The sequence below is a fragment of the Ursus maritimus genome, unplaced genomic scaffold (assembly GCF_017311325.1).
Source record: "Ursus maritimus isolate PB19 unplaced genomic scaffold, ASM1731132v1 scaffold_8, whole genome shotgun sequence".
Lineage (NCBI taxonomy): Eukaryota > Metazoa > Chordata > Mammalia > Carnivora > Ursidae > Ursus > Ursus maritimus.
In genome coordinates this window covers 51,842,208-51,855,748 of record NW_024426996.1, presented here as the reverse complement: position 1 = coordinate 51,855,748, position 13,541 = coordinate 51,842,208, and the positions used below count along the sequence as shown (strand labels likewise).

The following is a 13,541-nucleotide window of genomic DNA, read 5'->3' as shown; positions in this document are numbered from 1 at the left end:
ATAGATGGGAAGGCTCACCTTAACTCAGGTTACCTGGCTAGCAAGTGGCCGACTTGGGGCTTCAGCCCAGGCCTGTCTGCCTTTTTTGGATCAAGAAGAATCTAGTCATCAAGGCCAAAAGCCCCAAAAGAGTCGTGTGTTACAATACTAGATTAACTTGAAAATTCCACTCTCTTCGAAGGCAGGTGCACCTATATTAAAGCTACTGGGGAGAACACAGAACCTGACAGTATCTGTGGGAAGTGTTACATGGGTCAAAATTTTTTAGTTAATGAAATGGCTTTTAGTTAATGAAATAGCGTGTGTGTGTGTCCGTCTGTCCCCACAGATCCAGATGTACCAGCTCTCGAGGCTTCTTCACGATTACCACAGAGACCTCTACAATCACCTCGAGGAGCACGAGATCGGCCCCAGCCTCTATGCCGCCCCCTGGTTTCTCACCGTGTTTGCCTCACAGTTCCCCCTGGGATTTGTAGCCAGAGTCTTTGGTAAGTGTGTGTCCCTCTGTTTGCCCGAACCAGCTTTCTCCTCTCAGGTGGGAAACGTGTATTCTCGTTCCCTGGTGAGCCTCCTTACTTTTCTACCTATGTCTTCGACAAGAACAGGGTGTTGTTTGACATTCGGAGTCTAGTTGGCATTGGGCTTTGCGAACTTCAAGACCGGCTTCGCGTCTGGTACTCAGTGGGCTTCCCTGGACGCCGTCATCTGGTGGGGTTTAGACCCACTTGTCTCTTGTCCAGAGCAGACATCTTTAACGACTTGGCCAGGGGCCCGTGCATGTATTCCAGGCATGTGTCTCTCATGAACCGTCTTCCTCAACCTCTCTGACCTGAGACTCTGTGCATTGATGGCCCCTTAAAACTTCAACTGACGACTTCTAGGCTTCTGTTCTTTCTCAGTTCCCTTCACATCTCCTCCTCCCGTTTCTCTTCTTCCCCTGCCCTTGGCTCTTCGTTTCCTCTGCCAGCTCACTCTGGAAGGACCCTCCCCTCCACCCCCGTGCTGATGACTCACTGGTCCACCCTCACAGGCCCCAGCCTCATCTTCCCCGACGCCTCAGCCCCTTCCACGTGGGTGCCCCACTGTGACCGTAGGTGGCTCACATGTCATACCATCTCCCACTTTCTTGATTTACTTTTTGAGAAGATCGTCTCTGTCAGAGTTAAGCGGGTGTTCACATGCAGAGTCTCAGAGTGGCCTTGAGATGGCAGGGCTCAGCACGTGCGCTGCGCTCGAGGGGCCGAGTGACACTGTGAGCACGGGCAGTTCTTGCACAGTGGGTTTTCCCTACTTCAGAGTGAAAGAATCATTTTGACAACTCAGGTTTTTAAAAAAAAATTTTTTTTTTTTACTGTGGAGGTTATTAAAAAATTGGTAATCTTCACCCATCAAGTGTTTTTAAAATGTTACTGATGTTCAGTCACCTGAAAGTTTAAAAGTCTAATCTTCTCATACTTTTTTCGATTTGCTTCTGGAATTAGAGAACATCTCAAAGCAGGGGAGTTGTGTCCAGAGCCATTGAGAGAGGACTCCTTTGGCATGCTTGGGAAAGACAGCTTTGTAGATCTATATTCTAGAAATCCTGAAATTTGCTTTTTAACGTAGGTGGGCACCGACTTGGTCTTCGCACCTCTTTCCCCCAGAGTACTATATTTTTATTCTTACTCCTACCCATAACAACTTCTAAAGAATGGCCCATTGGGCTTTACTAGAAGAATCTGTGTTCTTAAAATATTCACTACCCCCACCCCCTTTTGCATAACTCCCTCCCCAAACTGATTCTTAATTTTTGTCCCTTAAAAAAAAAAATTGGAAAAAAAGAGATACCAAAAAAATCTCTCCTGGTTAAATAAATCATTAGTGAGAGATTTCATGAAGGTTTTATACCATAGTTTAAAAAGAAGATAATTGGGGCACCTGGGTGGCTCAGTTGGTTAAGCGTCTGCCTTCAGAGCTCAGGTCCTGATCCCAGCGTCCTGGGGTGGAGCCTGTTCAGTGGGGAGTCTACTTCCCCCACTTCCTCTGCCCCTCCCCCTGCCTGTGCTCTCTCTGTCTCTCAAATAAGTAAATAAAATCTTTAAACAAAAAAAATAAAAATAAGTAAAAAGAAGATAATTATAAAAGCCTCAAAAAAAAAAAAAACCTGAAAATTGTCTTAGTTTACTAACAAAAGAGTCACCAAAATCATAAGATCTCTAGCTGTAGGCTGAAGTCTTTTCTTGCCAAAAATGTGTGTGTGTTTCTAGTTTTCTTACTCTGGAAATTGAAAAGAAAATCATTAGTCCACTTTTTCTCCTGACTTTTTACTGTATTTTTCAAAACAGTGTAATAGGAGTGAAGATCGAAAGAGGTGGGAGGGGAAGCGGGGGTTGGTGTTCATGGTTTGGAAACAGCTCAAGCATCGAATTACAGCACTTGTGAGAAAAAATTCTGCAAAGGGGACTCCAACGGGAGGGTCAGCACTGAGGGATCACTGCCTGTCCTTCAGGGGCTGCCCTGCAGGTAGCTCTGGGGACGCCAGGGCCGCAGACGTCTGGGAAAGAGTCTCTCCTTGCATTAAGTAAGAGGCACGAACAACAAACTAAGTCTGCCTTGGAGATGACAGCCCTCCTGTTCGAGCACATTCGCAGCTCTAGGCACATTCTGACGACTTCATAAATGAAGAGCTAAAGCCGGCAAGAGCAGGGTATTTCTTTTTCTTTTTTTTTTTTTTAAAGATTTTATTTATTTATTTGACAGAGATAGAGACAGCCAGCGAGAGAGGGAACACAGGCAGGGGGAGTGGGAGAGGAAGAAGCAGGCTCATAGCGGAGGAGCCTGATGTGGGGCTCGATCCCACAACGCCGGGACCACGCCCCGAGCACAAGGCAGACGCCCAACCGCTGTGCCACCCAGGCGCCCCAAGAGCAGGGTATTTCTATTACATAATCAGTGAGTCTCGGAGGCTCTCCTGCATTATGAGTAAAGATGCCCGTGCGTGTGACTCCTGGGTCCCACAGAGCCCTGCTATACTGCATGGTCCGTGTCCGGCTGGCTACGGCTCCTCAGAGTGTAGGCAGGAAGTGGGAACTCAGGGCGGCACTGCGTGTGATGTCATTTTGCAAAAACTGTTGGTTTTGGTTTTGATTGTTTTTGGACAATCTATTCCATCTACCAGTACTTAAAACCAAACCGTTTTATTAGTAGGTTCCACGGACAGGTTTTTAAAAACCACTTCTGTATTTAGCATTGGTGACTTGAACCGTGTTTGTTTAGCTCCGTGATGGTGGATAGCTTAGTTTTAAATCCCCAAACCTGCCATTCATACCCTGTAGTCTATTTTGGCCTGAAGCCCATTTCATTGTAAGCCTGTGGGCCTGAATAAACCCCAAACACAAATGGACCTTTGTCAGCTGTTCACCGTTTCATACCTACGTGCGGGGTTCTCAGCCTGCAGACGGCATAGCTCATATTAATTAACAGGTCACTTCGCAGTAAGTACGTGCTCCTCGGAGGAGCACCAGCAGCGATGTGCGTGCCTTACCCCTCCCGTGGTGATCCCACTTCCTGAATGTCAGCCCTTCTGCCTGGGTGTCATGGAGTTGAAATAGCTTCCTCCTGTAGGTGTCTAGTCCGGGTGGAGAGGGGTCCCAGGAGAGGTGCTTGCTGTGTTCACCTTCAGATCACACCTACCTTTGGGGCGGGGGTGGAATCTGAAAAATAGGACCCGGCTTGCTCCCGATGGAGGAGGCAGCTGTGGTCTGAGGCTCCTGATGTTTGCTGGAGGGTGTGCTGCCAAGTCGATGCAGTAGGAGGTGGGGGGTGGAAAGGAAGGGTTTGGCAGAAAACACAGAAACCACCTGTAATACAGGGAAGGATTCAGAGAGGCTTTAGGACTAAAATAGACTTAGGAAAACAGGATGGTTTAAATGGCCAGGAAAAAAGGCTCCCCCGGGGAATGTGACCAGCAGTAGGGAAGTGAGTTTGTGCAAGCTCTGTTTGTGCCGTAGTCCTGCTGCAGACCTGCCATCATCCTTCATGTTCCTCCCACCTGGTCCCAGTAGGAAGGTGGGGCTCGCACACCTGGAGCACCCCAGCCTCCCAGGAGACTTAGGAGAGGGCTTGCCCTTGACAATGACAAAGGTGGCTGGAAAAGAGGATGCAGGGTAAGTTTGCTTTACTGGCCCTGGGCTTTGCGTAGATGCCCCCCCCCCCCCCACCGCCCTGCGAAAACTGCACCTTTTAGGTCATGGGGCGTTTCAAACAGAGTTCCCATAGGTTAACACAATAACAGAACAACAGTGCTGCTGAAGCGTCCTCAAAGGAAAGTAGTTATTTGCATTGTTCTCAGCAAATAATTTGCAAAAGTGGCCCAGTCAGCCAAATTTCAGCTTCCCTTTACTTTCTGCCTGATAAAGCCCTTTGCCTATATCTGGGTGGCTTGAAGCAGGAGGGGAGGGACGTTGGCTGCAGTGTGGGGGGCACGGCTTCCCTGGGGCCACTGGGGAGGCGCCCGCAGTTCACTTTCTCGTGTGCTGATTTTTACATGCAGGCGATGAACTCACTTTTCCAAAGAGGCTTTTTTTTTTTTTTTTCATTTCCAGAATGTAAATGTATAAGGATTGGAAGATGGACAAAAATGAAAATAATTGGGTTGGAGGAGTGGGTTTATAGGTAATGTTTTTCTTTAGTATTCCTTAAAAGTTAAGTTCTAAAATTTCCAGAAGGAGAAAAAGGTAGTAATTGTTAAGGGTTATAGATACTGCCTCCCCAAGGCTAGTCAGATAAATTTAGTAGTCCCTGCCTCCAAGCAAAACCTTGGTGGGCAGGAGGGTTGCGGGGGCTACCCTTCCTTTAACTCTTCAGACACATTCCTTCATCGTACACCCAAATGAGCTCCTTATTCGAGGCCTCCCCAGGCTGACGAGCTTCTGGGGCTGAGCTTCCCCAGCCTGACTCGTGTGGACAGCCGGCCGGCTTGTCTTCAGAAGGGTGGGCACCTGGAGCAGCGGGCCTCCAGCAGCGCTAGGCAAGCATCTTGCGGCTGGCAGCAGGCCCCCGGGGTGGGACTCAGGGTGGTCTCCTCAGTGGCGGCTTTTCTCTGTCTAAAGCTAAATAGCCTTGGCAAAGATCAGACTCACATTGGATCTCGTTAACATCACCTCCTTACCCATGTCCTGACCTACTCAGAAAAAAGGGAACAGAAAGCCTTGGGTGACCCCTCCCATGTTCTGGGTAGTTAGAATGCTGATGTCTGGACAGAAAGCCCCTGGTGATCTGGCCCCACCCTATGCCCCACAGAGCCGGAGCTCTTGCCTTACCATGCTCTTCAAGCTCCCGGACATGGTGTGCTGCTCTCACACCTCTGGGCATTTGCACCTTCTTTTCCTCCTTCCTTCCTTCCTGACTCCTGACTTCGCAGATTTCTATTGATTCTTCAAGATTGGGTTCAGCAGCCGCCTTTCCTTAGACTTTTCTCATCCCTTTTGTTCTCATAACACCTGGTGTAACTCTACCAAACCAACAGCTTTTGGTGTGTCTGCAATTTGCTCTTTGTGCTTTCGTTCAGGGCTTGATCTCAGTGCCTAGTACAAAGCCTGGCATATGTTAGATGCTCAGTGAATGCTTGCTGACTTAATGAGAGAAACTTAGCAGATAGACAGGTAAGTGCTCTTAAGGTGCTGGGAATAGCATTAGGAAAGAACATTTGTATTATAGTAAATACAGACAGACCCAACAAGACAAGTATATCCAGGGCTATATTTTCAAAGAGTGTAACAACAAAACAAAGAAACCCCACCACCTCTCCCATTTTTTATTTTTCCTTCAAACAGCCCAGAAAAGTCAGCTTAGAATGCTAGGGAGCACTCCACTAAGCAGATGTGTTATAAAAACCAAGATCCTGGGGCGCCTGGGTGGCTCAGTCCATTAAGCGTTTGACTCTTGATTTCAACTCAGGTCATGATCACAGGGTTGTGAGATCGAGCCCATGTCTGGCTCCATGCTGGGTGTGGAGCCTGCTTAAGTAAGATTCTCTCTCCCTCCCCATGCCCCCTCTCTAAAACAACAACAGCAATAACAACAAAACCACCAAAATCCTAATGGAATAAAACATGGAAGACCTGTTGTCTGCCTTACGAGATTGCTGATATGGATTGCATGTTTGATTGTGCTCATAAAACTTCCCGATAATTATTTCTCTTACTTGGCTTAGATGCGGCACTCTGTCTAGTTTCTAGTTACATGTCTCTCAGACTAAAGACACTGAGCTGTGGCAGCTGGGCCAGTCATGCAGTCCTGCCCCAGGACCCTTGCACAGAATGCTTGGTACTTAATTCTGATAGATGCCATCAATATTTGTTCAGCTGTAAATGTTGACCTATTGAAAGGAAGCCTTGCTGTCCAAACCACAGAAGCTTCAAATTTGGTTTGGGAAATATTTCTTTTTAAAAACATCTTAGTTATGGTGCTGTTTGAGATCTTTATTTTCTGTAGTGATGAATTACTTGGGTTAGACTATGTATTTCATAAAGCATACATTTCACAAGAATATTCTTACATAGGGCTGACTTGATACACATAGTACTTCCCCTAAGAAGCTCAGATTTCAAAGATAACGACCAGTTCTCTAATTTATCTTCCCAGCCTCTGTAGCTACACCTAAGGAGGCTGCCCTCATTCCTCCAGCTTCCTGGGGCCTTTCCAGCTTCCCAGGGTCGTCCGAACCGTGAGCAGTTGTGATGTTTGTGCAAGCAGTGTGGCCCTGAGCTCTGTGACAGAGACGGGTGACACCCACCCTGGCACCGGATCTGCTGGTGTGGCTGAGGCCTTGGGGAAGGTCACAGGGCACCCCCAGGGCTGACCCAGCCGGCTGGTGCCCCTGTCCTGTTCACTGTCCACAAACCACTCCGACGCGGATCCCTGCCCCTGCCCCTTCCCTGTGTCAGCAGCTTCCAGCCTTTCCTGTTTCTTAAAGGCCCTTCTGCCTCGTCCTGCTAAACCCCCCAGAGAAGCCCAATGCTGGGGGGGTTCTTCCTCTCACCTGTTTTTGTCTTCCAGGACTTGATGAACACGTCTTTGTCTCTCTCATTATCCTGCAGCCCTCACCCACCATGTTGACAGTTGCCTCTGATTAGATTTATGCCCTCGTCTTTAACATTATATTTTTCTCTTGTATTTTTAATTCCAGTTGTTAGGTTACTTTCCTGAATTTAGTCATCCAACAGTTAGTTGCTAGGAGTGTGCTTTGGCCCCAGGACAGTTTAACTCTTTCTCAGGTGGCTTCAGCTCTGTGAGGAAGGGGGAGTCAGGGCGAGGCCGGCTGCTCACCCCGTTGCCCGGGCCATTTGCCCTCCCTCTCACCACGTCCAGTCAGTGTAGGGATTGCTAACATTGGCCAACTGTTCTAAGAAAAAACTATGGCAAGAACTGGAAAATAACTCTGACAGAGTTCTTTGAATTTCTCTGAAGGAAGATGGTTTTTACTCCATTGTTAAGCTAAAATCCAGCATACTGGAAAGTATTTAGTAATGTACTTTTGCAACTCTGCAGACATTGTATAGATTTTAGAGATCTTTTAGTTCAATTCCTTATTTCAAAACAGGGGGAAGAAGTGCATTTTTTTTTTTTTTACTCTATCTTAATTTCTGATACTCTGTATCTAAGTCTTTCAGTTTTACTCATAACAATGTGTTTTAGTAATTCCTTTAAAACCCCAGAGCATTTCTAGAAAAATAGTTTAATAAAAAGTTTTCTTCTAGCTTTTGAAGGATGTTTGAGTTTAATATATTTTTAGAACAATAACAAAAAAGATTTATCTGAACCTGTGACAAAATCTTAGTACGTTTATCTATATTTCTTTTATTATTTGCAAAATTGTCTTGACAACCTTATCTGAAATATCAGGCACTTAAAAAGGAAATAAAGTTTGCAATTTGGTCTTATGTTTCCCACCATCCTGCTCTGATGTGTGGACAAGAAAACACGATGTTATTTCATCAGAAACTGGCCTGGTTTAACTTTCTGCATTTCTCTGTTTTCCCAGATATGATCTTTCTTCAGGGATCAGAGGTCATATTTAAAGTGGCATTAAGTCTGTTGGGAAGCCATAAGCCCTTGATTCTGCAACATGAAAACTTAGAAACCATAGTTGACTTTATAAAAAACACCCTTCCCAACCTGGGCTTGGTGCAGATGGAAAAGACCATCAGTCAGGTATGACTCAGTCCGACCTTCCAAAGGCTTACGCCATCCTGAATTTGGAGAGCTTAATTTTCTTTTGATTGGGACCTCTCTCCTACCACTTGGTATCGTGAGCAGCATCTCGTGTGTTGCCCAGCAGGTAGGAAGCACATGGCGGAACATGTGTTCTGTGACCGAGTGCGAGTCCGAGTGCGAGTGTGTCTGGAATGTGATGGGGCTGTGCCACGTGCACACAAGGGGGCAGTGGTCAGGGGTGATAACCACGGGTTATCAGTAGTTGCTTCTAATTAAGAGGCTTCACCCCTAGTTGTTTGTTCTTCTGAAACACATGTGCTATTCAGTGTAGGCTCTTAACAGTAGGAGTGCTGTGGGGTTTTTTTTGCTGCTGCATGGTATTATTTGGAATTTTCTAAAAATAACCCTTTGATAGCAAAATCGGGATAGATAGTATATATTCTAGAGGTTCCTTCCACAATGTTTTTTTTAAATAGCATTCAGTTCCACATCTGTGGCTTCCTCTGGTTCCTGTAGCCAGTGGAACCATTTCTCCCAAATGTTAGGGGTGGGGGTGAATTGAGCCAGAATCACAACTAGATCAATTGTTCAATGGTCCGGTTTAGGGGTGGGAGCAGATTTTGCCTCTGTATAAAGAAGAATCTTCTAGTAACGTGTGCTGACTCTGAAGGACTGAGCTATTTAGCAGAGGGTGGATCAGCACTCAAGTGTCCAGAGGCTGGATGACTGAGAATGTTCTGGAAGGGATTTCTCCATCGGGGCCAGCACTCAGGCCCCTCCTAAGCCTAGAGTTTACCTCACCTGCTCCCAATGCAATGAAAACATAGAGCAGTTAGGTAAAAACAAGTAGTGAAACGAAGCTATTTTGTAAACAAATCCTTATTCTGAGGACTTCTGACAGTCCAAGGGGAATCTGATTCCGGCGGAATGCACCCAGCTGTGGTGTTTCTGGTTGTATTCGCTGTGCCTCCTTCAGTGTGGAGCACGGACAAGGAAGCAGGTGTGGCCTGGGGAAGGGGAGCCGGTGTGAGCCTGGGTGAATCTGGATCTCCGCACATTTCCTACGCCTGTGCTTCGGAAGGGCGCTGCTTTTCCACTCTGCACTTTTCATTTTTAGTGAATTGATGCATCTCTGTATTTTGCTTCCCTGGCACGTTTCTCTCAATGTGAATAGCTTTGGCTTGTTCAGGCCCTGCTTTCTGCCAGGCTCTGTGTGAATCTACATATGCACATGATCTCATCTCATCATGACGCATTCCTGAGAGGAGAGGTGGTTTTAACCCACGAGGAGCAGCCCGGAGGGTGCGAAGAGGCACTCACTGGCCCATGGTCACCCTGCTGCCGAGGGGAGTGGTGGCGCGTCTCTTGTCTTGACGTGACGTGGCAGCTTCTCAATACCACCACATGCCTCTGGGTATCGTTTAACTACAGGGATTTTTCTGTATTTTACCTGTATGTTCATACTGAATTCTCTGCCCTTTTGATTCCTTAAGTTTTGGCATTTATGTGCACTGATTCCCTTTCAGAGCTCTCACTGCATATAATCCTATTTTATGGCCACTGGGCAAACACAGACAGCCTTTACCTAAAGTCTGTGCCTGGTGAGTGCCTCGCCCTGGCCCCCGGCTCTGCAGCAGGCTATCGCAGCTGACATTCAGTTTACCTCCTGGACATGAGCCTGAGAAAAGAATCCCATTTTCTCTTCCCTTTTCTGTAAAGAATACTTATTCAGAGTATCAGGTTCTCTTTAAATGTTGGAAGAATAGAAATAGACATGGCATGGGGAGAGAAGAGGGGTGGTGTGTGTGTGTGTGTGTGTGCGTGCGTACGCGACCTGATTTGTTTCAGGCAACTGTCTTGAACTTGGGATCCTTTATCCCACTGACTCCTTAAACAATCCTGGGATGTGTAGGACAATCCCCACTTTATAGGTGGGGAAACTGGGCATGGAGAGAGTAACATGCCCAACGCCCCGTGTGCAGTGGCCAAGCCAAGAATGTGACGTGTCTCTGACACCAGAGGCCATCCTGTACAGAAAACGCACATGGAATCCAGTAATTACAAGCGTGGTAAGAGTCACAATGGTGCTCGTGCAAGGGCATATGGGAGCCAGGCTGGTGGAATGAGCACTACTGACTGGGAATGGGGAGAGTTGAGTTCAACTGGGCCCAAGGAATGAGCTAAGAACAGGGGTCAGCACACGTTTTCTGCAGTGGGCCAGATAGTTCAGGCTTTGAGGCCAGAAGGTCTCTGTTGTAGTCACTCCGCTCTGCCTTTGCAGCACAAAGGTAACCAGATAATATGTACATGAATGAAGTCATGTTGCAATAAAACTTTGTAAAAACATGTAGTGGAACAGATTCCGTCCACTGGCCGTACTCTGCTGATTCCTGATCACAGACATGGGAGTGAGAATTGAGAGAAATTCTAGATGCCTCTGCATTGAACTTTGAAGGAAAGGGTGGTTGTGGCTCGGAATGCAAAATCTACATTTTGGAGCCCAGGTTTTCATCCTACCAAAAGATTGGGAGCCCAGCTCTCTGCCCTCTTGCCCTCCCATGCTTTCCATCTGGAACCTGATATCTGTCAGGCTCACTGCCCCCTCCCCACCTAGAGGGTGCTCTGTTTTCAAGTTCCACTCGGAGATGAGGCCTGAGGTACAGTGTGACTCTTTGGCAGCCTGAGAGGGCCCCCAGGTTCCAATCTTGGAGGTCCACAGGGCGCGGGTGACAGACACATTCACTGCACCCGACAGAGCATATTGTCTTGTATGTAGACGGGCAGAGTCCGGATGGTCCTCTGTGATAGTTACAGCTCCATTTCATTCGATGCCTTTTCTGTAGGTGGCCTCAGCTCGAGCAGTGGGGACAGAGCCTGCATCCAGCATTGGGGGGAGGGTAGCCAGGGATAGGGCGCTGAGGCTTTGGCTCAGGATGGGCAGGCCAGGAGCGGCCGCAGCGGGGCGGGTCCAGAGTTGCCAGAGTCCGGGGCAGGAGGAGAAGGGTCTCTGCAGTGTCTGTGGCAGTTCCTCAGTTTGGCTTAACTGTCAGTTGAATATGAGCCATAAAAATCTTCTGACCCAAGAAGGGGGAAACCCTGGGAATAAACAGAAACGAAGAGAAGGAGGTCAGGTTTGTATGCTTGTCACGGTGAGAGCTGTCTGCCTCTGTCGGCTCATTTCAGGCTAAGGAAGAAAAACAGAGTTGGAGGGGGTCTTTGGGAGACAGAGCAAAGAGCCTGTTTTCAACATCCTCTGGGCGTTCAAAGTGTGGCCCCGGACCCGCACCTGTCATTGTACCCTGTAGGAGCTTGTCAGAAATGCAGAATCTGGGGCCTCACCCCAGACCTGCTGAGTCAGAATCTGCATTTTAACGAGATCCCCAGGGGATTCACACACACTGGGACACTTGAAAAGCTCTGCCATGGGCAGCTTCATTGAACACACTAGACAATTCCCTGTTCTAGTTGAGCTTGTAGGATAGAAACCAGAATCTTAACAAGGTTCCTTTGTTCAGAAGGCGCTCCTCAAAGTCACAGTTTTGAGACGGCCTCTTCTGCGCAGGGAGGAGCCCTGTGGCTTGGGCAGTTGGCACTGCTGAAAACAAGGACTTTTTTCAAAGGCCAGCAGTGCCATACAGAAAGGGTGGGGTACAGTGAGGAGGAATATTTTACCACTGGTATTGTTTAGAATTGCTTGCATGTGGTGATAATAAAAAACAGGCCAGTTTTTAGTTGGGTTTCTTATTTTTAAATTCACTACAGGCATTGTAGCCCCTCTTGGCCGATCCCCGGGCACCCTGCTCCACTCTCCGGCCCTTGCGATGCCACTGAGGCGGGCAGACCGAGGGGGGGTGGCCAGGGCCTGGAGGCTGGGAAGGTGGAAAGTAAGCGGCCAGTTCTGCAGACGTCAGGGTTAATGGCTTCATTATACAGAGTGTGCACAGACTGCAAAGAGGAGCTCTCTGGGTCTCCAATAGCAAAGGAGCCAAGAACATAAACAGACAATTCACTAAAGAGGAGGTCCGTCTAGTAAACAAATATCTGGGAAAATATTGAGCTTCATGCATAATTTAAATAACATACAATGCTCTACCTACTAGATTAACAAAACGAAACCTATTAAGGCCGGTACCCAGTGCCAGGGATAGACTGTAGCTGGCACCTTGGGGTGTCGTTGTTAATGGCGTTGTGCATTGATCATTTCCATTTGGGAGGCAACTTGGCAATGTGTATCATACACCAGTAGAATATTCATACCCTTTGACTCAGTAATCCCGTTTCTTGGAATGTATCCTTAGGAAATAATCCAAATTATGGGAAAAGCCATATGTACAAGGGTGTTTAGAGTTGTCATTTATAACTACAGAAACTTTACAAGTAACTAGATATCCAGCACTCGATGAATGGATTAATGTGGTTATAACACATCGAGTAGATAGAACAATGAAGCCATTTGTAATTATGGTCAAGAAGAATATCTAGCAACTCGAAAAAGCCTTGTTTGAGGACCTGGGCTCTCCTTTCTCCACCAGCCACATACTGCCATGCTTTGGGATCAATTCTAGGGCATAACTGCAAAATCCAGGGCTCTCAATATTTCAGCAGCCAGGAGATAATGATGCAATTAAGCAGCGATGATTATGACCCAGGATGGTTCCTGGGAATTAATGGAGTCCTGAAAGAGTATACAGCTTTGGGCCCAGCTGAGAGCCATTAACCTTAGCAGGTCATGAATCTGTATTAAAGGCCACAGGTTTTGTGCCCAGGTTTTCTAGATTAGTAGCTCATTTAAAAATAAATCTCATGGAAGAAAAAAGTGTGCATTTACGTGCCTCGTATTTATAATTCTGCACCAGTGCCACGGCAGTCTCGGTTTTAATGTTCGCGGGTTTTGCTCTGTTTGAGCTAGTCAGAGGTTCCGTGACGTGGCGTCCTTTGTAACTGGGCTGCAGCACAAGGTTGAATGTGAGGGTTTCATGACAAGCGCACGAAGCAGCTTCCTTAGCTAAGTGAGCACCTGCTCACCTTGCCAGGCCTGTGCTGGCAGCTCCCATGACTTGCCTCCCATAATTCCCACAGCGAGGCTGGAGGTGGGTGCCCTCACCCCCGTGTCAGGGGCCAGGAACCAAGGCCGGGAGAAGTCAAGTAACTGCTCACTGTCATTCAGGGCATCGCCAGGGGAGCCCCGCTTTGAGGGGTGAGTCCATTTTCTTGACTGTAGTATAGAGATGGTAATCCCTGCTGACCTCACTGTCACTCTGGGGGACAACAGAGAATTGCCTATCAATACAGCAAACTTTACAGGCGCACACACACCATGAATACAATGTGTGTTAGTTTTTCAG

At 47.4% G+C, this 13,541-nt stretch overlaps 1 protein-coding gene across 11 annotated transcripts in view; it reads left to right on the top strand.

Annotated features, from left to right (window-relative positions):
• The window catches only part of TBC1D1 (TBC1 domain family member 1), a 214,196-nt gene that overhangs the window by 194,927 nt on the left and 5,728 nt on the right, over positions 1–13,541 (top strand). For 9 of the 11 annotated variants that reach the window (XM_040624867.1, XM_040624866.1, XM_008701383.2 and 6 more), the window contains 2 exons: positions 329–488; positions 8,024–8,193. In XM_040624867.1, coding sequence (XP_040480801.1) covers positions 329–488; positions 8,024–8,193 — 330 coding nt within the window. Of the gene's footprint in view, positions 1–328; positions 489–8,023; positions 8,321–13,541 lie in introns of all 11 variants that reach the window. The other 2 variants (XR_005833380.1, XM_008701386.2) reach the window with 2 other exon arrangements.